This window comes from Nylanderia fulva, unplaced genomic scaffold (genome assembly GCF_048542155.1).
Source record: "Nylanderia fulva isolate GAGA-0341 unplaced genomic scaffold, ASM4854215v1 Scaffold2, whole genome shotgun sequence".
Lineage (NCBI taxonomy): Eukaryota > Metazoa > Arthropoda > Insecta > Hymenoptera > Formicidae > Nylanderia > Nylanderia fulva.
In genome coordinates, this window is record NW_028190263.1 from 6,516,387 (window position 1) to 6,542,582 (window position 26,196).

Here is a 26,196-nt window from a genome sequence, read left to right on the forward strand (position 1 = left end):
AAAAGTTTATATATTTGTAATATTCTAGTATATTTATAAAATAAAAGTATAGCTATGTAGAAATAAAAGTTTTATAAATCAAATATTCAACAAGACTTCTTCTTGGTTTATTAATGATATAGCATGTAACATATTAAAGCATGTTCACAATTAATGTTGACAATTGTTAATAATCCATAGCTCCATTCTTTATTTTTCGCATTTAACTATATTTTTATTACAGATATACTTCACAAAAATACAATTTCGAATATTTCTTATTTTTATAGGAGTAATATGAGTAATAAAAATATTGTTTCACAAATATATTCGATTCTATATGTATATTCGTTAGTATAACTTGAATATTTTCTTTTTTTCTTTATTCAATAAGCTTTTTGTCATCACAGTTTACTTCTTTTCTAATGCAGAATACATAACGCTTGAAATAAGACAATTTACATAAATTAATTAGAAGAAAGTCACGCAATCTCGCAGAAAAATATAAGTTCATTAATAAAGACAAAAAGATGTAAAATAAAAAAAAATATGTATATAACGAATAACATGTGTTACATTCTCTTAATAAATCATTTTCTTCCACATACAGAAACAATATAACAATGCGTAAACTTTTGCTATATAAATATATATATATATAATTATATCTCTATTTACTTTCTAGCACAAAAGTTAATTTAACATTTCTATATATCTGTACAAAAATAAATAGCAGTACTTTTAAACAGATTAAAGACAAAATCGCATTATCTCTATACACACTTTTTGATCCTTTTATTATTCAAGTATAATCTTCGATCGAGATAACTTGTTTTTCTCCACAAATTTGTCGTTGCTTTTTCTCTCTTTTCCCTTATGTGAATATATAATTTATATCAATATTTTCCTAATTTGTAAATTTTTCATATACGAAAATTTTCTAAAACAGTGAATATATTCGCTTGCATAAAAAATAGATTATAATGAATTTAAATTATTAATAAATTTAGACAAAAATTAGATTGCAAAAAAATTTTTTTATATCTTAAACATGTGAGAATATACGCGCTTTAATAATATTGGTGTTCTATGTAATCGTCGTTATCTCATGTCGTTTGTATCTTCTATTATCTTATAAACTTAACTGAGCTATAAGCTGTTACTATTTAGTTGTGCTAAAATCATATCATATATTATCAAAATAATTTGTAAGAGTTGCAATGCTTACATATGGTACAATATATATATGTGTGTATGTTGTATATGTAATATCAAATTAATATCAATAATATTTATTTCAGAGAAATAAATTGTGTTCTCTTCAAATTTTCGACACTTTCATGAGAATTCGTTGCAAATCCGACTTTCGTTTGTATGTAACTAATAATTTTGCATCAGTAGATATTTATACATGTATAAAAGAAACAATGAAAAAATTATCATACGACAATCTTACATATAATACAAATTAAATCGCATATATGTAAACAATTGTTTGTTCCTAAACCTTATTGTAAATCTATATAAACTCTGATCATTATGCTATATAATAATATATTTTATAATAAAATACTAATATAATCATATATGCGCAATTGAAACTTTTTTAATAAATTCAATGGCACTTGCATACTGTAAAGTTTAATAAAATAATATAATGTGTATATATGTGTATATACATGTACACATACATACAAGTACAATATATACAAAATATATTTAAAAAAGATATAATAAAATAAGACTATCCATTTCTTTAAAAAAATGTCAAACCCTTAATGTAATAATTTCAACCACGAAATTTAAAACAATTTTAATTTCGAATAAAGAAATATATTAAATTAAAAAATTCTTAATTTAAATTAATTTGCTTTCAAAAATCAAACTAAAAAAAAATAAAATGTAATCTTTTATATCCAAAACATAATAAATCGAACAGAAGATAATTCTTTTATATATTATTATCTCAATTGTTAAGAATTTAATTAGTAAGTTTAAATTTTTAACGTAAAAATAATTCAATAATAATATAATCGTCTATACATCTTTTGAAAGATATTTTGTATATACAAGTATATAATGCCTTCGAAACTTTGTACCTCGTTAACATGTATTATTAACACTTCTCTTTGGTTTAAAAATTTTTCGATCAATTATATTTAAAAGCTCAATTAAGACTTATTAACATATCCAATATAGAATTGATGCAAACTTTATATAACCTAAAGTTTTTTCCTTTTTTTATAACTTACTTAAATTCTTTTGCTTTTTTTATTAGGACAAATCGCATTTTATATTTCTTTAAACTTAATTTATATGTATATATAGCAATAAAATAGGCAACACTAGCAGCAAGAAAATTAAAAACAATTTTTTAAATGCTCTAGATGCATATATGTCTCTTTCTTATAAGAGACTTTAATAAAAATATCAGAAGTTTATACATTTTTATAAAAATGCAAAGTAGATTTTCTTCTTTTTTAAACTTATGATTTAATGGAATCTTTTCTGTCATGTAAGAAGATGTTTTTCTTGATGAAAATGCAGCATGTAATTAAAATTAAAATGCAAAATTTTATCTATTTAAAATCTCGTTGAAATCACAATAGTTTGTGCACAAAATATTTGTGTATACAAAGAAAAATATAACTTAAAAAAATATCAATGTAAAAATTCTAAAGCATTTATTAATGTAAATCTTCTCTCAATTCCTAAAAAGGATTCCGACAAACCATACATTTGAAAAATAGAAAAACTGATAATACTTTGCATTGTTCCAAAAATATTCACCATTAATTGGACACTCTGAATGTACATATATTGGGAAAATATAGTCATAATTTGAGATCTACGAATTGAACTAAATACATACGTTCAAATTTTATATATGTATATAGCTGGTAACATAAAAGTGTAAACTAAATAAAAATAACAAATTGTTTCTTCTTAAATCATGACTATATCCTTCCAGATCTTCCATAGATTATATCTATGCAGACTAGATTCTAGCGCTCGCTATTATAATAAATTTAATATTTTCATTTAGTAATGTTTTCTCCTAAAATCTAGAATAACTCATTCTCTTAATAACAACCATTTTTAATACTATTAGAAATTATAGCCTTAGTGTGTTAGAGGCCAATATTATTAAACATATTGTATCTTTCAAATAAAATATAAATGAAATATCACTCCTTCTGATTTTTTTATCTATAATTTTAAATCGCAGAATCTAAAAAACAGTCTTTCTCGAAATAAGCGTGCATATTTTTCTCTTCATAATTTGATTTAGCAAATAATAAAAAAATTACTAAAAAAATCAATATAATATTACTTTACTTATATAAGTACATAGGGCCATTTCATAGGCAATTAATTTTATATTAAGTCTAAACATTCTTAAAACGCATCTCTTTTCGCCAATAAACATTTCACAAAACTACTTATATAAATAATTATGCACATAAAATTTCAAATTAAAAATACCAAATAAAATATCAAGACTTTTTGAGAGAATCTTCTTAATATGATTCTAAATATTATTAATCGGATAGAAAATATTCCATAAATTAAGAATAATACGTAAAATGAGACTTTATATACAGATACCTGCATTATGTTAAATAAATAATGCAAACTACTAATGCGTAGAAAAGGCACAATGCAGAAAAATTGTAGTTACTCGATGAATTATAAAAATATACCCTGTTTAGAGCATATGAATTAGAAACAATGATAATAATAAATATGTGCTAATATAATTAGGACATATATAAAGTTATCATGCATTGCAAACTAAAGTTCATTAGTGCCAATATGCAATTTAAGTTTGTACACATTCTCAAAATAATTCTTATATGGCCGTAACGTTCCAGATATTGTAATTTTATTATTTATACTATTTGTGATTTCTCTTGGAATCTCTTATTTCAGAATCAGAATCATCGATGATATTCTACATTAAGATATGTGATTTTAGATTTGAAAGAATGGTAGTATACAACCATATGTGTACATTATAGTTTTAAAAATAAATAAAAATGTATATTAATACCGTAAATAACATCATAGCTTACAATTTCGGACATTCAATATTATAAGAATCTTATCCGCTTACTTGCAACAGCGTTGTACGTTTGTGGTGCTGAAAAATTAATCACGTGAAATCAAATTTATATTCAATCATAAATTTTGCGAAGAAATTTCAAAGCTGCTATGTATTATCGCCAGTTCATTTAGCCCTGTTTTAAATAAATTTGCAAATCTGCATATGAAAATAAACATATAGTAGTTAAATGCAGTCATAGAAGAAGTTATATAGAAATTATATAAAAGATAGCTAACAGGCAAAAAAAAATACGTTTTATAATTTCTTCATTAACAAATGAATAGGATACCTTCCTCTACTCCTTGGTGTTCCGCTTGTACTACTCTGTGCCATAACATTCTCCGTTTGTGAATGTAACAGCATCCTACACAATTTGTCGACTTCCTCGTCGCTCGAGCTAAATCTACTTAAATGTCTGTCGCTAGTAGTAGAACTTGGTATGTCATCACAGTTCTCGATCGAGTCGAATCTCAATCGCGATTCCACGTGTACAGGGCTTGATGCTCTAGTAGCGGGGGCGGTTCTGCTACGGGACCCGACATTTCTCAAGGGGATTTTGCTAAGACCTTGATTATGGTTCACATCCAATGTTGAGAAGTATCCCTTTATAACTCGACGTACCGTTGTCTGTTCCTCCAGACTGAGACGTTTGAAGTTTTGCTTCGTTTCTTTAGTAGAATCGGGTAGCCTCAAGCTAAAATTCGTGGAATGACGTTTCGTGCGATCTAGCACGCACTTGGAGCTGGCAAATCTTAAATTGTCCTTATCAAGTATCAAGGAATTTCTCTTAAATTTATCGTCCAGAGATCTCTCTTGGCCGGCGTCCCATCCGAATCTAGCTCTTCCGTACGGCGCGGAATATCTTTTAATCTTAGACAACTGCCGATCACTACCGAGATTCTTCTTCAACATGTTACGCTGCTGCAAACCTTCCTCGTAATCTATCGAAGTGCTTCTCATCGACGGGTCATCATTTTCACTCGTTCTACGTTTCATGCAGTCCTCGTATTCAACAGAGGAATGTCTCTTAAACTTGGGCTCTTGGGGCTTGTCGAAATTCACGCTGCCTCGCCTAGGTCGAACCGTGCTGTTGTTTGATCGTCTCCTCGTGGTGATGAAATCTTGCAAATGCGGGATTTTAGATGCGCTTGGGGAAGTGGAGAATTGCGTAGGTATCCTGATACCGGCGTCCACTAAGAATTCATCGTCGGACTGCATCAAGGGTATTTCCGGCATAGAGCTAAAAGCCCAACAAGAGTTATAGTGAGCCGCGTCCGTCAGTGCTCTCAGACCGGCGAAGTTCGGCGTTCTGTCCTTGTCGCCGATGTTAGTAATGTTAGGTAATTCACGCGAGTAATCCCGCCCCGTTAGTAGGGAATGCTGCTGCTGCGACTCTTGCTCTGTATTATCTTCTTTTACAAACGACAGAAGGAAAGGTTTTGACGAAGCGGAAGCAGAAGAGTTATTATATTCGCTCGCTTGAATCGGCTGCTTTCGAAACTTTGCACGATCGTCGTCGGTATCGTAATACGAACCACATTGGGAAACGTCGCTGCTCTTATATTCTTGCTCGCACGTATCCGGCAATTGCAAGAGAGCCTGGAATACGGCTAACTTGGAGCAGTTACATTGCAGCTTTTGCGTGATATAATCATTGGACGATCCATTCTCAAAGTTAAGATGCGATGTGTTAGTATGAGAATTGAAATATTCTACTCTTTCCCAAGGTTGCGTTAGTAGAATTCTGTTAGAACAAAGCGGGCATAAATTGCAGTTAAATTTTGTTATGAAGCTTAATAGAATGCTGACTTTTACTATTAGTGAACAGTAATTTATATAATACATAAAGTGTAATAGAATTCTTGGCCATCAATAATTTGTACAATTTTGCAATTTGAGTGTGCAAGGCGATTGGTCTGAGATGCCAAGTTATGCGATATTTGAGCATGCTACGGATATAATACGCACTATAATACGCAACAGAGTACATTAAAAATATTGATCCTATCGAATTAAAAACAACATCTTCGACAAATATTGTTGATAACACTGTTTCTGCCAACAGTTTTCGTTATGCTACACATAACCCTTTACAACAAACTAACCAGAAATGGTTTATTAATTTGACTGATAAAAAAATTCCCCCCAATGTAACCAATCTATTACAATTGGGAGGTGAATTTAGTCTCCCAGTTAAATTAAATAAAAAAGTAGCTATACACGAATTCATCAAAGATATAGAAAGCAATTCTAACGGGATCAGAAATCTTACTTCGATTCGTAATGCTGCCATTCCACAATTTTCATTATTTTTAAACAATAACGACAAAAAAACGGACATACAAGAAAAATTATTTCACATGCATAAAGACACAATTAAATTCTGCAATCAAAATCCTAATATTTTATTTACCAGAGCAGATAAAGGCAGCATTACAGTCGCACTAGAAAAAGAATTTTATATAAAAAAAGTTGAGAGTCTCCTAGAAGACGATTCTACGTATACCATAGTTAAAAACAATCCATCAACAAAAATAGAAAAAGACCTCAATATTTGTTTAAAAAAATGGTTGAAAAAAGACTTCATCAACAAAAAAGAATATTATTATTTATTTTCAAGCGACTCTCTTCTTCCTAAAGCTTATGGGCTCCCCAAGATCCACAAGGAAAATATTCCTTTTAGATTAATAGTTTCCTCAATAAATACTTCTCTATATAATATTGCTTCTTTCTTTCATAAAATTTTAAAAGATAGCCTTCCTAGAGCGGACAGTTTTGTAAATAACAGTTTTGATATATGCAACATTCTATCAGGGAAAACAATACAAGATACCGACATAATAGCTTCATTGGACGTTGTTTCATTATTTACTAATGTTTCCGTAGATCTTGCATTAAACGGTATCAATAATAGATGGCATTTTATAGAGTCACACACAAAGATTCCCAAAAATGAATTCATAGGTATGATAAAATTTATATTAACTTCTACATTTTTCACTTTTAATAACATAACTTACAAACAAATTTATGGGACTCCTATGGGTTCCCCACTTTCTCCGATCATTGCCGATATAGTCATGCAGGACTTGGAAACATCAGTAATTAGTAATTTAAATTGCGAAATGACTTTCTATTTCCGTTATGTAGACGACATTATTTTATGCACTTCCGCTGACAATATTACATATGTTTTGAACGAATTCAACAATTATAACGATAGACTACAATTTACATTGGAAAAGGAGGATAATCGTTGTATAAGCTTTTTAGACATAATGATCAAAGTAATAGATAACAAAATTTATTTAGATTGGTATCACAAAAAGACATTCTCAGGTAGATTACTTTCATTTTTTTCAAATCATCCGACTTGTCATAAAATAGGAACAATTTATAACTTGGTAGATAGAGCTTTATTACTATCACATCCGCAATTTCACAAAAAAAATATAGAGAAAGCTATTAACATTTTGCTATCCAACGGTTATCCTCTTGATCTAATTTTCACAGAAATAAAACGCAGATTAAAAAATCTCTCAACTAAGAAATTTAACAAGCCTAATAATAACAATATAACAGATACTAATAATACTAATACTAACATTAAATATTTTGTCATACCATATATAGAATCAATATCTGAGAAAGTTGCTTCAGCAATAAGAAGACCTGACGTAGTGGTAGGATATCGTTGCATTAAAAAATTAAATGACTTCATAAGAGTTCAAAAGGACAAAAATAATTGCCCCACGAATTCTAACGTTATTTACAAATTGAATTGCAACGATTGTGACGCCACATATGTCGGACAGACAAAAAGACAGTTAGGAACGAGACTTAAAGAACATAAAAATAATATTAAATTAGACTCTGCTAGACATTCGGTTATCACGGAACACATTCTAAACGAACAACATACATTTGACTGGGACAATATTAAAATTATGGATCATGAAAAGAATTACCAAAAAAGACTAATATCTGAAATGATCCACATTAAAGAACAGAAAAATGGAATTAATTTAAATACAGACACCGAATTGTTAGACAGTAGTTATTTTGACATACTTAAAAAATTTGCTGAATCATAATTTAGAAAAAACATTGGTAATAAATAAATACATCACGCTCTCTATTTTGACATTTGGTATTCAGACTTCGCAACACACACTTGAAATATCGGGGAAAAGGACTTGTTAAAACGATAATGTAAGTTGAAAGATTTTTTAATTTTTTCTGACATTGATTTAATTCGCGTATTATATCCGTAGCATGCTCAAATATCGCATAACTTGGCATCTCAGACCAATCGCCTTGCATATCTATTGGTCAACAGCGAAGAATCGTTTCAATTTTATATTTTAATATTTAACTAACTTTGTATTTTTAACATCTAACTTTATATTTTAATATTTAATTTTTATGTATTGATAAAGACTGTAGTGCAGTCGAAACGTTTACAATTTATATCGATTCTGTAACGGAATGTTAATTTAATGATTTAACTATTAATAAAAAAATTTTTTACATCTTATTTATTTGCTCGTTTAGTTGGCCTACTATATATGATTGTTTAATTTTGTTTAATTTATACGAGCCTTTCATTAATTAATCATAATTAATTAGGTTATTTTTAAACATGCATTTATTTTGTAATGTAGCTTTGGAATTTTATTATGTTAAATTTTGCTTACCTTGTTTTTAAGCTTTCGACTGTTTGACGCGATGGTGCAGCTCCATCTGTAAAACATTAAATTTTAGTTAAAACGAGTTAAAGAAATTTTATCACGATTACTTTTGTTATCAATATTTTTTTATTCCTTTCATTTTTAGATAACTCAATTTTTAGTTAACTAAAATTTTTAATTGCTCTCTTTAATAGTTAACACAAAACAAAGATTTGTACTTTAAAAAATGGCTTGGGCTTGCAATAGAGACGACAGGGTTACTTGGACACAGATTTCCGCTTCTCAATTTCTGTTATCATTAAATAATATAAGTTGCTTACATTTCATTAATAACAACTTTGTTTCGTATGATGCTTCATTGTTCATCAGTGGACGCTCACCTTTTGATTGCCTGAAACATAGATTGCACACATAGATTTAATAATAAATAATAATACAATAGTATAATTTCTGACAAATTAAAGATAGATATTTTTTTATTTTATTATCTCAATTAATAAATTTAAATTTTGAACTTACAATCCTCTTGCAGAACCATCTGTTCCTGTTCTCGTCCAACCTGTAAAAAATATAACACACTCTTATCGATATATAAATCTTAGACATTTATTTCTAGTTAATGATTAACAATAATCTCTATTACTTCATAAGATTTTAATTATCTTTAAAAATGAAAAAAAATTGTCTATTAATTTCTATATATGGAATATAAAATATTAAATAAGAGTAAAAATATATATTCTGCAATAAAAACAAAATATTATGCAAGATTATGTTTATCAATACCTTTCTTTACTATAGTTCCAGTCGATTTTCCTACACCTACACCCGACAATTTCTTCTCTTCTTCCAATCTTTTGGCATCTTCTATGTCTTGTTTAGTAAGCTTCGTTGTTAACTAAACAAAAAATTGTATTCAGAAAAAAAAATATATATATATATCTCATATAGTTAACACACACTTGTTTTTTATTATTAAATTACTTACACTCTGGCCTTCATACTTGACATCCATTTCGTCTAATTTTTGAGTGACGCTTTTTAAAATAAATAGTACGTCTCTATCTTTTTCGTTGTTAACCAAATGCCTCACAATTGACTCCAACGATGTCAGTAATTTTTTATCAGTTGGTATCCACAGCTGACTTTTTAGTTGTGGCAGTAAAGATACTACTTTCATTCTTATGTTAGCTACCGGATCTTCGGCCAGGCTTAATACAACATTGAAAAAATGTTCCTTAAAGTAAACGGAAGAAAAGATTTCCAGCGCTTCAATCATCATACGGACAAACATCATTCTCACATAACAATCAAGATTATTAGCTAAATCCGTAATGAGTCTATTACGTAGTTCTGCTCTTTGTATAGATTTCATGTTGTATCGTAGAAGGACAAGAAAAAGTATTCCTGCAGCAAGACGTACCGGTATCGGTCGCTAAAATTTTGGAATTAATACTAATTATTAAACCTATAATACTTTCAATAAGAACAAAATGTTATATACTCACTGCGTGCAAAATTCTGGAGAAAGCCATTGGCACAAAGTACGAGTATATAAAATCACTGGGAAAACATTTAGGCAAAATTTCTAACTGCGCATGCATCAACGATGCCAGTCTCCAATTATGTGTACCTGCGACTTTGGCTTCACACTTTAACAAGGCTTTACCTATTTCCATGAGAGTAGAATCCTATGACAGACAATACAACAGCTTAAAATAAATGAATTATTTTAAATTTAAACGGTGTTATAAAATTTAATTACCACTCTATCTGTTCGAATAGTTTGATTTTCGGTTAAACATTCCAACGTCAATCCTATATGTGGAATTAATCCTTGAAGCACTTCCTCCGAATCATCTTTCAATAATTTTATGAAATTTCCTCTTATCTGTTGTGCACTCTTCGGTCCTAAAACCTTCGCTACCTACAAATTATTATTTTACTGTATATATACATATTGTTATAATAATTTAGTAAGCATAACATACTTAATCTTACTTCATGAATTCCACATGCAACAGTTCTCCGAACCATATAATAATGATCACTTGCTAATGCATCAAACGTTGTAAGTAATGCATTCACATCTTCTGAAGAGCTTGATATAAAAATAAACATTGCAGGCAAATTAAATGCACAATGTTTTCTACATTCAACATATCTTTCATCTTGTGTAGGACTGCTGCTAATCTACAAAATTAAAATAAAATACAATTAAAAAATATGTCAATCAATTTACAGAAGATAATTTATAAAAATACATTTATATATTTATAATTTATATTTTATATTTACAAAGTATATGCTAATAAATTATTACATAATCTATATATTATATATATATATATATATATATATATATATATATATATATATATATTCATTTAATGAAAATTCCATACTTGATTTATAAAATTTAAATACTTACAAATGTAAATTGTGGCTTCTCTTTCTTCGGTAATAGTATTCCTATTTGTGCAAGTTGTTGAAAGTATTTTAAGAACCATTTTTTTTCTGATGTAGTTAAACACTCTAAAATTATATTTATTATATATAAGTATATATCATTTTTAATTGCTGCTTAAATATTATTATTTAAATGGCAAACAACTATGTGCTGCCAACATAAATACAAAAATAATTTCTCTTACTTTCTAGGCCAAGTACAAGCTTTCCCAATTCTTGAGCTATTATACATATCACATTATCTTCTGATTTAGCTGCATTTTCACATAGCTTTTTAACAAGCGGTGCTATTATATTTTTTATTGTATCTATAAACATATAAATTTATATTTGAATTAATTTTTGCTATATCAAGGTCAACATAGATATTCCTCTCTTCTATATAATTTATCCTTTAAAAGTTATCCTAAAATAGTTCATTAAAATATCATATAAAACTCACCTTCCTGAAGATGAGGTAGTAAATACACTATTGTCTGTACAGAGGCATATCTTACATTGCTTTCTTCGTCACTTGCTAATTCTACTAGAGACGGTAGTAAAGCAGGTTTCACAGACTCAGCACCGAGGCCCTCCGCAACGAAACGTAATTGCAAACAAATATTAGCGCGCACGTCGCTATTTACATCTTGGCAGAGAGAGTGTACCGTAGGTAGAACTTCCTTTTGTATCCTGACAACAATTTGTATGTTATGTAATGATTTATTTATCAAGTAGAACTCGCAAAAGCAATAAATTATAAATTATTTAAACAATAAAATGTAAATTTCTAGCACTTTTTTATATTACAGTACGAGAATATAATAATGAACAATTAAATATGATTTAAATTATTTAGAAAATAGTCTTAAAAACATATTATTTCACATAAAAATTGTTTATTATACATGCTACAATCATGAAAGATATGTATATAAAATAACAAAAAATATATGAATAATATACTCACATAGCAGAATCAAATCTCGTGCAAATCTTTCCCAATAATCTGCTGCATGTTATCCTGGAATAGACAGGTTGCGACAACTGTCCTTTACTTATAGTCAATGGAAGAATCTGTATGTAAAAGTATTTTTGTTACCCAATAATTTGTTACACATAAGTATATAAAAAAAATCTATTTTATTACATTTAGATAATAATTTAATGTTTTAATTATTAAGCTACAGTGCTTGTTAATTTTCAATCTGCAAATTATAATTGTATTTTACTATTCTACTTTCTTACACATTACTTTTTTTATAAAATTGTTTGCTGATATAAATATATTTTATATACACTAAATAAATTGAAAGCACATATAGTATATTCTTTCCATCTATCTGACTGTAATAGAATATTAAATAGATCAATTTCTAAAGATTGCCTTTACAAACCTGTACTCTTATGACTTCTACCGGCAGTAACTCTATCACATCCAGTAAGGTTTCCAACCATGCGTGACAGATAACTTTAACATTCATATATACAAAGTGAATTAGAGTGAGATGAAAATGCAAAGATAATATTTAATATTTTTAACTGTAAAATTTTGCATTTTGTAAAATAGCAATTATTATTACTTTAGTTAATTAAGATGTGTTTACCTGGATCACGACTCTCCAGAGAATTTAATATACTTTGAAGGAATGTCTGACTGAAAACATTATGGCTGACAAGCTTTTGCTCTAAAATTGTTTTAAAGGTAGATGATGCTGCTATGTGAAACTCGGTTGATGCAGTAGCCAGAGACTGCTGCATCTTAGGTACCACTCGAGACATACATGATTGTGTGTCGGTAGCTAGAAGACTTGGTAGACTTTGTATAACACTAAGTTTTTGGATTTCTTCTCCCTTCCTGAAAACAAAATTTAAATATTTAGAAAACCTGAATTAAAATGATGAAACTGCAATATTTCACTCGTTTTCAATTTGTATGATAAATTATATATACGTGTCATGCTATCATCTTAAATATATAGTAGTAATAATGTGACAATAGTAATTTAATTAATGATTGTAGACAATTGTTCTCAGTTCTGAGTTTTCTCACATTTCAAAAATAGGATATATGTTTTAATTTTGTGAAAAAAAGAAAAAAAACCACTTATACTTTATAACAGATAAACTTCTATCTTATAATACCCGTTCACTCAATTGATGAGAAAGAAACAGAAAGTCGTTGATAACAAGATTATAATTTCGACTACATGTGAGCTAATCTAAAGCAAATATTTAAAAAAGATATCGAAAATTTAAAGAAATGTGATTCAATTTTGCTCTCTTGAACATAACATAAATTATCGACTAAATCATTTTGTCAATTACATCGATCAAACCGCTCATAAAAGTTCATCGAAAATTTCCAAAGTCTCCATCGAAGGAAAATCAATATAATAAAAACAACTAAAGTATCTCGGCAAAATATCATTTAAAATCATTATATATTTAAAAAACGAGCGTCGTAGGAGGACCAGTTAACCTAAAAATCTCGGGGGTTCCGTGAACCTCTGATAATCCTGTCATCGCTCCTTGACACGTTACGATACTCTCATAGAGGGGAATGTCTCTCGTCCCTTTATCCATCTCTTTAAAGGACTATAATTAGCACGGTTTACTACGACAGGACAGGACGCTCCTTGAACGAAGGCGCGTTATTTTTAGGAGATCGCGTGCGCGCGCGCGCGCGTGTCTAGAACGCGAGATAAGGAGGGTGACAAACTCCGAGCGAGGGTGAAGCTCAGGGTGATTGATTACGTGCGACGAGACTCTCATTGCGACAGAAAAAAAAGTACACATAATATCGCCTACTGTCACTATTATGTCACTTACGGATCGGACGCGATCTCGTACAGGGCTTCATCTCCCTCTTGCAACATTTTCAAGGCGCATCTTATTCATCGATGTCGCGGCCAGCGTAAACGCGGGTGTGATCGCGGATGATGAATCGGCAATGGGTCTCCTTTACGTCGACGCGACACGCACTCATGACATGACAGAACACGCGAGGAACACGCGACACGACGCGAGAGTGCGAGGGAACACGACTGACAGCTGGACGCGAGTGAAGTGAGGCAGCGGCCGCCTCTCCCGTTCCGCGATTCTTCGACGCTATCGATTGTATCTGATTTGCCGTCGATGTGACGCGAGCGCGGCCGAGTCGGGCCGAGCGGAGCCGAACGCGCGGCCCACGTACTGGGTGGTGAAAAGGTACGTCGCGTCACGCGATCATGCATATGTATATGCACTATGTACATGCGCCGAGGGCGTCGTCGTTGCGTAATTCCCGGTATGCGACACAAAAGATGATTTAACGATCGCGTCATCCTGCAATCCGATGCGCTGCTACGACGCATCGGGGAAAAAAAATACATCGTCACGGAGATTGTTTATTACAATCACGCTTCTCGAAAAATACACCGATTTGTAAAACGCGCGTTCTCCGCGAGAATGCATGATATCAGAAAAGTACTCAAGTGTTTAAATATGCGTTCAAAATTATTTATGTATATATATATAAAAATGAAACTTTATTTAAAATTTAATTTTAAGATAATATTGCAATTAAATTGTTGATGACTATTCTATTAGAAAAATATGCTTTTAAAATTTGTTTCAATATTTCGGCAAAATTCATCTATATACTGATACTGATTTCTATACTGATACTATCTTATTTTAGTTTTATAATAATAGCCTCATCTTAATTATGAATAACAAATTAAATAAATAACAAGCTTATCTACAATCATATGTATCTGAAATATTAAAATCATGCGATATATAATTATAATAAATATCCCCCCCCCCCTTCATAAAGATGTCGATTATTCCTTTTATATATATAGATACACTTATTAAAGATACGATTATCGAAAATCGTAAATTAAATTACCGCATCGCGTTACATTTAATTGAAGAAATATCTGCTACTCTAAAATCTCTCGTTCGCGAGACTTAATTAATGCGTTGTCGACCTTGATTCGATAATCGGAAGCAAATTACGTATTTTCGATCAAGGTAACTAGTCGATGTATGCAAAACTACTCCGTCATAGAAGCTCGAGGATAAAATTTTATAATAACTTGTAAGATTAAAGAGAGTTTGTGTTCCGCTCAATTATAAAATTTTCGAAATATTTAAAAAAATATTCAAATTGAATTTTACATGGATTAAAAAGCAATTAATAAAAATATAATTATATTTATAATTAGAATAAAAAAAATATTGATCGTGATAAAACAAAATGAGACATTAAATATCGAATCAAGAATTTATTTTTAAATAATTTTCAAAAAATTACCTTAAAATATATTTTTTTTTACGTGTAATTGAGATATTTAAGACGTGTAATCTACTTACAAAAGAATATGAAGTGCCCTATCTATAGGTCTCCTTTCCAAGTTAACATCCAAGGTGTGCTTTCGCAGCTGTTCTTCATTCTATATAAGGATGTTTGAATAAAACTGATGAAGCATGAAATTAAATCGCACTGGAAGATCATTAAGATTAATATTTGAAGAGGAAGTTTTCAAATGCTCTTTGGCTAATAAGTATTTTTTTTTACAAAATTCATAAATCTTGTATAATAAAGATATTAATGTTGACAATATCAATAAATATTACATACCCTCACATCAGGTAATGGTTTATCTAACTGAAGGCTCGCAAACTCTTCGAGTTCCATGATTTATCCATATGATTTTGCTCCTATCTTTTGTAATTTTATATAACCTTATTAACATTTTATCCTTATTGAGAACAAAAGAATCATTATTGATGAATATTGCAAGTTAATTTAACATAAGCAGAAATATAAAAAATTATGAATTAAATAATATCTAAATTAATGTAGTATATTTTATATATTAAAAGTATAAAGTTATATATTTTTATAACAAAGAATACTATATGTGCAATTTAAATTCAGTTTTATATATAAACTAAAAAAAACTTAACTATATATATAATATGCCAATCGTGCTATCTTACACAATGTAAAATAACAATATTTTATTTTTATTTTATAAGTAGAGATTTCTACAACTTATCTCAGCAGGTGTTGTTATGCAATAAAATAATTATTTGTCTTTGAAAATATATTTTGTCAATTTTACAAAATAAATTTGAATATATATGAAACTTAAGATACTTAAGATACTTTTAATAAATTCGTATTACGCTTTACTTCAAGTTTTATTAGACATATAATTGCAATTGTATTGATTATATACTCAAATATGTATATAATCTTAATATACATTGTATAAGATAAAAATAAGATGTTTGTGTATACTCTAAGTATTATCTATTTAAGCTCATATCAGTTGGTCATGAAACGAATATTAATAAAGCAAAAACAAATCAATGTTAATATGTAAAATAAAATACATGTCCGAAATAATCATAAACAAATATTAAGAATTTTGTATGGAATACAAAATACATAATACGTCTGTAGAATAATCATTTGACTGTGAAGTAGAATAATGGTACGTCTATCTTATCTAGATTAAGTAACTCGATTTACATTTATTCTTTGTTTCAGTATGAAGAAAACTTCAATATACTATGAAAATAAACTATATATATTATATATATATATATATATATATATATATATATAATTAAAAATTCCTTCCAAACTATTCACTTATCAGTCATCATAGTTTCTGAATGCATTCTAATAATACTGTGAAGTTGTCCTTTAAAATAAAAGTTTGTTGACTAAATATTATTTGGTAACATTTTTATATATATCTCAAAACATATATTATTTTGATTTCATGTCATATAAATTGTAAAAAAAAATTGCAATATCTTATGTCATAGTCCTGCATTAATACGACATGTAATTATTTAATTTATAACACACAAAGATCACACATTAGTCACACGTATTTGAAAATTTGTAGCCATCTGTGTGTATAACAAGTGTATAACAAGTGTATGCAAAAACATGCATGGCAAGTTACACTGAGTTAGGTTGATTTTGATTACATATCTTTATATAAAAAAAAATTGTATCTTGTATCATGGCACTGCATTAATATGACATATGTAATTATCTAATTTATAACACATTAGTCACACTTAGTTGAAAATTTGTGGTCACATCCATGTGTATAACAATACATATAATATGCCATCCATACAAATGTATGCAAATACATGTGTAACAAGTTACAACACTCAGTCACATCAGAAATCTTATAATTTAAGTATTGACTTTATAAAAAGAAAAATAGTAATATTGACCATATAAAAATAAAAAAGAACATATTTAACCAATTTGTCATTAATTGTCCTTTAAAATAAAAGTTTGTTGACTAAATATTATTTGGTAACATTTTTATATATATCTCAAAACATATATTATTTTGATTTCATGTCATATAAATTGTAAAAAAAATTGCAATATCTTATGTCATGGTCCTGCATTAATACGACATGTAATTATTTAATTTATAACACACAAAGATCACACATAAATAAAAAATAAGTTTAATATATTCGAAGTCATTCTGAAGAAAAATTAGCTTTATATCACACTTGTAATACATTACAAGAAAAATAGTTTATTTTCTAACTGTGTACTTGGAGGTCGATGAAGTACTCGTCCCACTAAGAACGATAGCTTTTGCGCATAATGGCAAGGCGCGGGTACACGAACGGTACTTGAGCAATTATAATACATATGAGTTAATTTGTACGTTAGAGTTTGTATTTTGTCTGGCCCTAAACCACTATTATCGAAAATAATGTTGTACGAGGTTGGCGAAACTGTACCTTGTCTAATATTTTGAGAAACAAGGAAAAAATCATATTTAAACGGACTAGTTATAACATCATCAACGATTGTACCAATCGAAGGATTATTTCTGTTATTAAAAAGTCGAATGTTAATTCGTTTTGATACAATTACAAATACCAACTTGAAATTCGGACCGTAGTATAATTCTTCAAGCTTCTTTTTCAGACTTGGTACTTCATTTTCATAAACATACGGTATTTGACCGTCGCTGACTCCGTCGCGATAAATTACAAGGTGCATGGGTAAAGCCTTATTATGCATGCGATAAGCTTGCACAGCTTTGGACACATGTGCACAGAGTTGTTCTATAAGCTCTTCACTGCTGTGATATAAAGTAATAGTGCTAAAATATCGCGTCAGCGTTTGATCGACAGTTGCCACCATAGCCACTGTAATAAAAAAAATCGACATATAAAATTATTTATATGCATTTAAAATTTATGATTAAGCGAAACGTTATACAGAACAAATATATGAAATTTAGAGTATACAGTAAAAGAATAAGCTATTAATATTACATGTAGAATTATTATCTGAATATTAAAATTAAAAGCACATTTCTTAAAACAATATTTAAATAATCGATACTTACGAAAATTTCTGCCCTTAGTATTTGAATCGTGACATATATCGAAACCAATAGTCATTAATCCTTTTATTGAGTTTTCAATGTGCCAAGGTGCACCGCCCAATTTACAGTTCATCTGTATTGCTACTTTCGTAGCAATAGTCAGAGCATTTTTTCCGCATAAATTTTTTTGCAAAATAACTTGCGATGGTACAGGTCTATCTACACAACATTTCTTCTTAATTGCTGCATAACGATCACTGCGATTATTGCTCACTACACAGAGTATTAAATCCGGACTATTCTTGCTAAGAATGTCCTCGAGAGTTTCGGCATTTCTACTTGACTTGTCATCGTATATTTGATGTACACGCGGCGGCATAATGTTGAATGATATTCCACACGACACTGTACTTAAATTTGATAAAAATGGCTGCAAAATTAACAAAATGAAGATATTTTATATTTAAAAAATATAAATCTATTTGATTTATACTTCTTATATTATCCCTTATATATTTAAGTTTCTATATATAATTATTCACCTGTAAAGATCGTTGATCTCGTTGGTTTATAATTAATACCCAGTTTCTCAATTCTCTAGGTTGATACATATGTGCTTGCTGCATTGGCCTCGTCCAATCTCCATTGAAACAGGGAATCCTGCTATTACGACCAAATACAAGTTTTTCGCCAGGTAATATACGAGCAGGAACATCAAGTAAATTGTTCTCTAATCGCAAATTCCAGCTGTTGAGTTCTTCTGTAACTTTTTCCACCTGACGAAGTGTGTTGTTAAACCTTAACAATTTCTCAACTCGAGCTGCAGCTGTGACACGAGTATGCGTAGCTAATTCTCTCATAAGGTAAACATTTTCTCTCATATTATCAGTTAGACCTATAACAAACAATTGCATTAATGCACAAAAAATTTATTAAAAAACATAAGAATATTATATATTTATTTACTGATAAAAAAATTTCTGCGTTAATAGTGTCGCAAAACAATTCATACAACATACCTGTAGCACGACACAATTCAGGAACTAAATAAACCAAGTCTCCTTGACCAGCATTTCTTGCCTTTGGTTTTGATCTTGTCACTAACATTGGTTGTGTGGCATCTGTTATTGTGATTTTATATTTATCTTTGTAATAGCTTTGATAAGTAATACTTTGGCCAGATTTCATAAATGTTGAAGAAGGACTTGTATCAAAATCCACATCTTCAATACGATATGTATGATTATTATAATCCGTAAGTACCATAATTCCAATCACATTGTTGCAGAATTCTTTCTGAAAATTTATTATATATATATATATTTAACCTTATTATTTCCAGAATATATAAATTTGTAAGATAATGTTAAATAATAATACATAATTTAGTAATCAGTGTTTATGCAAAAATTTTAGTTGAATATCAGATTAACATTATCCAAATAGATTAAATGTGCATAAACAAATCTTTTTTTATATATTATTTCTTTTACTTTACATGTTTAGCATACATGAAAATGATGAGTGCGCATATATTAATTTTTAAATTTGATTACTCATAAACAAAGTGAAATAAATTATATATTTAGATGGATTTTCATTTTGTTTTACAATGTCAACATTGTAAGATAAGTTCAGATTTATTCCTGAAGAAAAGAGTATATTTTGCATGTTAAATTATATCTTGTATATTGTCTTGTACATGTCTTCTATATTGTATATAGAACAAAATATAAAAATATAAAGCATAAAAATAAAAAGGTTGATGTTTATCTTACCTTATAATCATGACCGCGTCTGTAGCCATCACGTAATATATCTAACAAAGTTTCTTGACGCATTACTTTATGGGTGATTTCAGCACACATTAGAATGCTATTTTCATATTGTCTGATAGATGTAACATAACCAGGCCACAATTCTAGTCTAAACTGAGGTATGCTAACCTATAAAACATATATACAATCATTATTATATAAAAAATATATATAATATAAAAATGATATAACAATTATTGAATTTTTATTAAAAATATAAATATATCAGTATACATTTTTATTAACCTTATTTCTAGCGTCGTAATAATCACGGCCCACCAGTTGTAATTTTAAATATTCTAAGCATTTTCTCATTATTATATTAAAAAATTGTATATAATGCGGATCATCCCGCTTCATGTCTCCAACTAAACGAATAATGATTTTAACAGGTGTCTCATCGGATTTTCTAGTTGATACCAGTTCCACTTTCTAAAATTTATTTATAAAAATATTTTAATCATATTCTATTTAATTATTTATTGTATTAATATTCTATTTATCCGAATAATAATATAAAATATACTAAGTATTATACTTACGTCTGGTATACGGCAACTAGTATACAAAACTGTACCATCAAAAATATATGCACCAACTCTTTCTTTATGAAGTTTAAGCAAACCTTTTCGAATAAATGTTCGACTTTCTTCTGGTTCAAAATCAACTCGATATTTATAAAGGCTCCAATTAGGTACTGTAGGAACTTTGAAGTGATTTGATTGCAACATTATAGGACGTCCAGACGTTCCTGTAAATTCATAGAAATAAAAGATTAAACATTACAAAGAAAAATATAAATACTAGTAACTTCTTATATATAAATAAGTTCATTTTGTATATATGGTATATTAAAATTGTAAACAAAATTAAAAATTGATTCTTTAATTATAATTAATTAATAACATATAAATTGCTTTAAAGACTTATACTAACCACTTTTAGTTTTTAAATCAGGTGGTCTGGTAACATAAATAGATTCCATCTTACGTCGACCGCGTGTTTCTTGTACTGGACCAACATCTCCACCTTCTATAAATAATTATAGTTTTTTAAAATATTGTTGTCAAATTAAAAATATATAATTTTATTTCGCGCGGATCTTTAATATATATTTCGAAAAACTTTATTTTTTTTACATTTATTAAAACTATAAAACCCGTCACTCATAAAATTGACAATTAGAAGACATCAAGATCAAGAAATATAAGAGATTAAAAAATAAAATACCTTTTTTAATTTGTACTGGTTCAGTAGGTTGTTGTGAATGTGTAGAAGTACTTGCATCACTTTCATGGCTCTATTAAAAAAAAATAATAAAAATAAAAATGTATATAAGAAAAATTAAAAAAATATATGACATATGTTCACACACAAATATTTTAAATTTATTTTTTTTCTTGCATTATCGTGCATATGGATGCATTAGCAATATATATTTTAAATTTATATTTATAATATTAAGTATAAAGCAATGTATATTTAAAGTTAAATTATTCTAATATTGTTAATTACATACTAACCTTTGTTATGCTTTTCACTGAAGATTCCTGCAAAAAAAAACATACATATTTAGCTAAAAAAATACAATTAAGGAATGCAATTTTATATATATTTATATATATTATTCACATGCTTCTTTTCTCTTATAGATAATAAATAATAGTTTTATTAAAGAATTAATTGAAAATACATTTCCTAAACATTGAATATTTGTTTTTAATAAATATATATAAAATGATTAAAACTTGTCTTAATTGATTTGGTATGATGTATCAATCCGCCAGTATAAATGTAAACCACAATTAAGTATGTAATCATAAAAAACGACCAATACTGGACAAATAATTTCTTTATTGAAATCAAATTAACATGACGTTTCGACCTGTGGTTTAGGTCATTTTCAAATGCAGTAATAATTGAGATGACATAACAAGTACAGCGATGAGAAAAAACTTATAACATGTCAAATATAAAAATATATAAAATTAAACGTTGTGTCTAAGTTTAAAAAGACGTCTCGTAAATACAGAGCGTGTTCAAATAATTATTGTAATTATTTGAACACGCTCTGTATTTACGAGACGTCTTTTTAGACACAACGTTTAATTTTATATATTTTTATATTTGACATGTTATAAGTTTTTTCTCATCGCTGTACTTGTTATGTCATCTCAATTATTACTGCATTTGAAAATGACCTAAACCACAGGTCGAAACGTCATGTTAATTTGATTTCAATAAAGAAATTATTTGTCCAGTATTGGTCGTTTTTTATGATTACATACTTAATTGTGATATATAAAATGATTAGGAAAAATAATTATTTTTAAGAAGTAGCAAATTAAAATCTGTGAAATATAAATAAAGTTACAAAAAGATACTGACAATCTAAACAATGTCTACGAAAAATTAATAAAGGTCGTTTAGTCTGATCTAGTATATAAATAGTTCCATATTGACATATTAATATAGTTAGTTCGTAACACATTATCATGACATTACATCACGTCATGACCTAAGATCAAACAAGTAGTGGTATTACAATAATGCGGTATTAAGTAGGTTGGTATATTAATATTGAAGCACCTAATTGGTATTAATCTGTATTATTATTAATTTAATTATATATTAATTGTTTATAGCACTTGATAAGGGCCGAAACCCATGGCCGAAACGTCGTAAAGTTTAATAAATAGTATTTATAGCTAGATATGGTTGACGAAATTATTACCATTTATAAATAAAGTATATTATCATCTTCAAATAACGATTAACTTTGCAAAATATTTATATTCACTAATAATTTATCAATATTCTACTAAATATAATACAATGTAATACTAGATATTTAAAAGAACTAAATAAGAAGTATAAAAAGTAAATAGTGCTCAGTTACAATTTAAAATTTTACTTTATTCTTAAAAATAAGAAAAAATATGCAATTGTTTCTTTCTCATGATGTCTTATGTTACTTTCAACTTACTGATTCTGATCTAGAGTAAGGTTTCTTCCGATGTCCACCACTAGTTGATGGCCCAAAGGGATCAAAATCTCTATTTCTTCGCTGGGACATATCTTAAATTAAATAATTTTGATAAAATCAAAACACTAATAATAAAGTAAAATGTTCTTAGAATACTTTATCTATTATATATAAAATTATTCTCACAAATGTTAAAATGCATGTATCAATAATTAAAATTTTTTAAATATTCTCTTATAAAATCATGATTTCTTAATATCCTAATGTATAATATCTTGGAGTACAATGAACATTCTCCAGCAAGCAACATAGTCGAAACAAAGGATTTGTTCTTTATTGCTGCACTGGTAAACTAGCAATAAGTTAAAGTGAGACAAATGTATTTCACAAATTTGTTTCACTCTAACTTACTGCACCAGTAAACATTAGTTCACCAATGTAGTAATAAAAATAAACCCAGAGTATCATTTTATCTTCTTTCAACAGTGAACAACAAAGCTAGAATGATACTCTGTATCATACATTACTTGCTGCAAAACGCATAACAATTTATGTTATGCATAAAATTAAATAGATTTGATAAAATTCCAATCTGTCTCTAATTTTTAATATATAATAGTTTTATATAAAATAGAAAAAAATTTTTCATCTTTAGAGTTAGTTATTTATCATACGTTTCTACATACATATATGAATGACATAAGAATATAAGATATTTTGACAGTCACTTCTAATATATAAAAAAAATATATATATATATTATATATGCGTCTCTATAATTCCTAATTCCAATAAGCTAACAATAAGATTTAATCGATTCTCCATACTTGTTTTTTAGTGAAACATTTGTCTACTCACTCTACTCAATCACAAAATCGCGTCAAAACACTTTTGTTCTCAATTTTAGTATACATTCAACAGTTCGCGCCTGATTTGTTTTCTTACGTAATACTACACGTGTTTACTTCAGCAACTTTGCAGTATCGCCGGGACAAAAAAGAAAGCTTTCGAGATGGAGACTTATTTACCTCAGATATTCATATATCGGATACTCACTTGATATATTTGTACGAATTCAGAACGATGATTTTTCACAATATATGCCACATTTATTCAGATATCTAGAAACCACCTGTATCCATGCAATCACGGCGCTTCGCGTGGCCTTCACGTACAACGTGTAACGTATAATGTCTGTTTTATTTTATTGCGTTTCGTCTTCCGTGACGATGGCCAATCATCACTCAAGGATCGTAGAAGAAAGTCATGATTGGTCGGATTTTCAAATAAGTTGAGATATTTGTTTAATGTATCGAAACGGATTTATTACGACAGTTCATCGACCGAGATGCCATTCGTACGAGATATGAGATCAATGTGCCGCGAGAAACGGAAGAAATATATGACAGGAAGGACATTACGCGTGTAATAATGGATGAATTGCGCGTGAAGGCGACTTGTGGATTGACCAATCAACGAGCAGCGTTTCGCGCGCTAAACAAAACAAGCGTTCGGAATTTATAGATGCCAATAAACTGATAGCTCTTATAAAAAAATTAAAAAGCGATACGCCAATTGGCTACTACTCACTTCCTGCCACGTATATAAGCGTTTCCGCGTCCTGCGTGCAGAAATAGAAGCCATTATACAATATCGATCCGTTATTTATTATTTATATATTATCCTTTTATTAATTATTTAAAATATCGATTCCAGACGAATTAAATCTGTTAGAGAAAAATTTGTTTTGAATTGACTAAAAAATCCATTGTTAGATTTTACATCCGACAATAATTAATGAGATTATGTATAAATATATAGCCAAAATAATTCTGTATAATAAAACTAAAAGATATTTGGAAAGATGTCAGTCTTTCTATCTTATAAGAAACAGAAAAATAGATAAAAAACAGAATTAATTATACTATAAATACATATGACAAAAAATTATATATATATATAGTCAAATATATAAATCGAAAATAATCGTGTATAATGTACACGTGTGTATATATATATATATATATATTTCAAATGTCATTGGTACAATATTGATATACATAGACATATGATAAATTATATAGATATATAAATTAGAAAGAAAATATAAGTTTTTTCCAAGAAAAATTTGCTGCGAGAAAATAAAAAATGTACACTATCATAGAATATGTTCTGTTGTAATTGACACACCGCTAAGTACTAGAATATTAACTTATTATTACTGTTAAAAGTTTATTCCAGACATATTATAGTATTATGTAAAATGGATCGCATTCTGTATGTATGTACATATAAGCATTGTGCATTTTCTCTTTGAACATAATAATGACGATATTAAAATAATGTCTTTGTAAATAGTTTATTTAGATTTTTGAGTTATACACAATTAAGAATCAGAATATTTAAGAAAGATCAATAAGAAATGCAAATATTCATTATTTTCAAATTATAGTTTATAATTTTAATATGATATTTGAATCTTTATAGCTCTAAAGCTGCTCAGATGTACAAATTTTATAATTTATTGTAAATTCACTGTCGAGAGAAAATGCATAATGTGAAACATATTTTATATACATCTATATAGTATTTGCTTTAACAAACAAAAAAATATAAGAATGAGTTGCTTCAGCCTAAAGTTGATTTTTAAAGAGGAAAGGTACTGCTAGATTAATGAATATATTTAAAATTTAGTGGATTATTAAAGTATTATATATATCTCTACTCTGATATTAAAATAAAGATAAATGTGATATCATATATATTGTAGAAATTTATGTAA

General features: G+C 28.3%; 2 protein-coding genes and 1 long non-coding RNA gene across 7 annotated transcripts; 1 reads left to right on the forward strand and 2 right to left on the reverse strand.

The window, feature by feature from the left end:
* Positions 1 to 85: 85 nt before the first annotated feature.
* Positions 86 to 15,991, reverse strand: LOC114942927 (serine/threonine-protein phosphatase 4 regulatory subunit 4). 4 transcript variants are annotated; one of them, XM_029318414.2, is made up of 18 exons: positions 15,857 to 15,991; positions 15,589 to 15,668; positions 12,834 to 13,084; positions 12,624 to 12,697; positions 12,197 to 12,303; positions 11,690 to 11,919; positions 11,433 to 11,555; positions 11,210 to 11,313; positions 10,780 to 10,971; positions 10,544 to 10,705; positions 10,287 to 10,469; positions 9,767 to 10,213; positions 9,565 to 9,676; positions 9,298 to 9,337; positions 9,099 to 9,169; positions 8,785 to 8,830; positions 4,377 to 5,831; positions 86 to 4,123 (listed from the first exon to the last, which is right to left on the reverse strand). In XM_029318414.2, the coding sequence occupies exons 1-18, from the start codon at positions 15,911 to 15,913 to the stop codon at positions 4,093 to 4,095; spliced, it is 3,765 nt and encodes a 1,254-aa protein (XP_029174247.1). In that variant the 5' UTR covers positions 15,914 to 15,991; the 3' UTR covers positions 86 to 4,092. The 4 variants fall into 4 exon arrangements, with proteins under 4 accessions (XP_029174247.1, XP_029174246.1, XP_029174251.1 ...); XM_029318413.2 differs by having other exon boundaries at positions 86 to 5,831; positions 15,857 to 15,990; XM_029318418.2 differs by having other exon boundaries at positions 86 to 5,327; positions 15,857 to 15,988.
* Positions 6,643 to 8,487, forward strand: LOC146723430 (uncharacterized). Its single transcript, XR_014924575.1, has 2 exons — positions 6,643 to 8,299; positions 8,362 to 8,487. It is a non-coding gene; the product is annotated as an uncharacterized LOC146723430 (long non-coding RNA).
* Positions 15,992 to 17,748: 1,757 nt separating the features above from the next.
* Positions 17,749 to 24,935, reverse strand: LOC114942956 (piwi-like protein Siwi). Of its 2 annotated transcripts, none has more exons than XM_029318457.2 (12): positions 24,471 to 24,935; positions 23,415 to 23,506; positions 21,952 to 21,978; positions 21,659 to 21,728; positions 21,365 to 21,460; positions 20,971 to 21,179; positions 20,675 to 20,860; positions 20,390 to 20,557; positions 19,631 to 19,907; positions 19,154 to 19,506; positions 18,633 to 19,041; positions 17,749 to 18,429 (listed from the first exon to the last, which is right to left on the reverse strand). In XM_029318457.2, the coding sequence occupies exons 2-12, from the start codon at positions 23,502 to 23,504 to the stop codon at positions 17,789 to 17,791; spliced, it is 2,526 nt and encodes an 841-aa protein (XP_029174290.2). In that variant the 5' UTR covers positions 23,505 to 23,506; positions 24,471 to 24,935; the 3' UTR covers positions 17,749 to 17,788. The 2 variants fall into 2 exon arrangements, with proteins under 2 accessions (XP_029174290.2, XP_029174291.2); XM_029318458.2 differs by lacking the exon at positions 24,471 to 24,935 and adding an exon at positions 24,273 to 24,429.
* Positions 24,936 to 26,196: the final 1,261 nt, after the last annotated feature.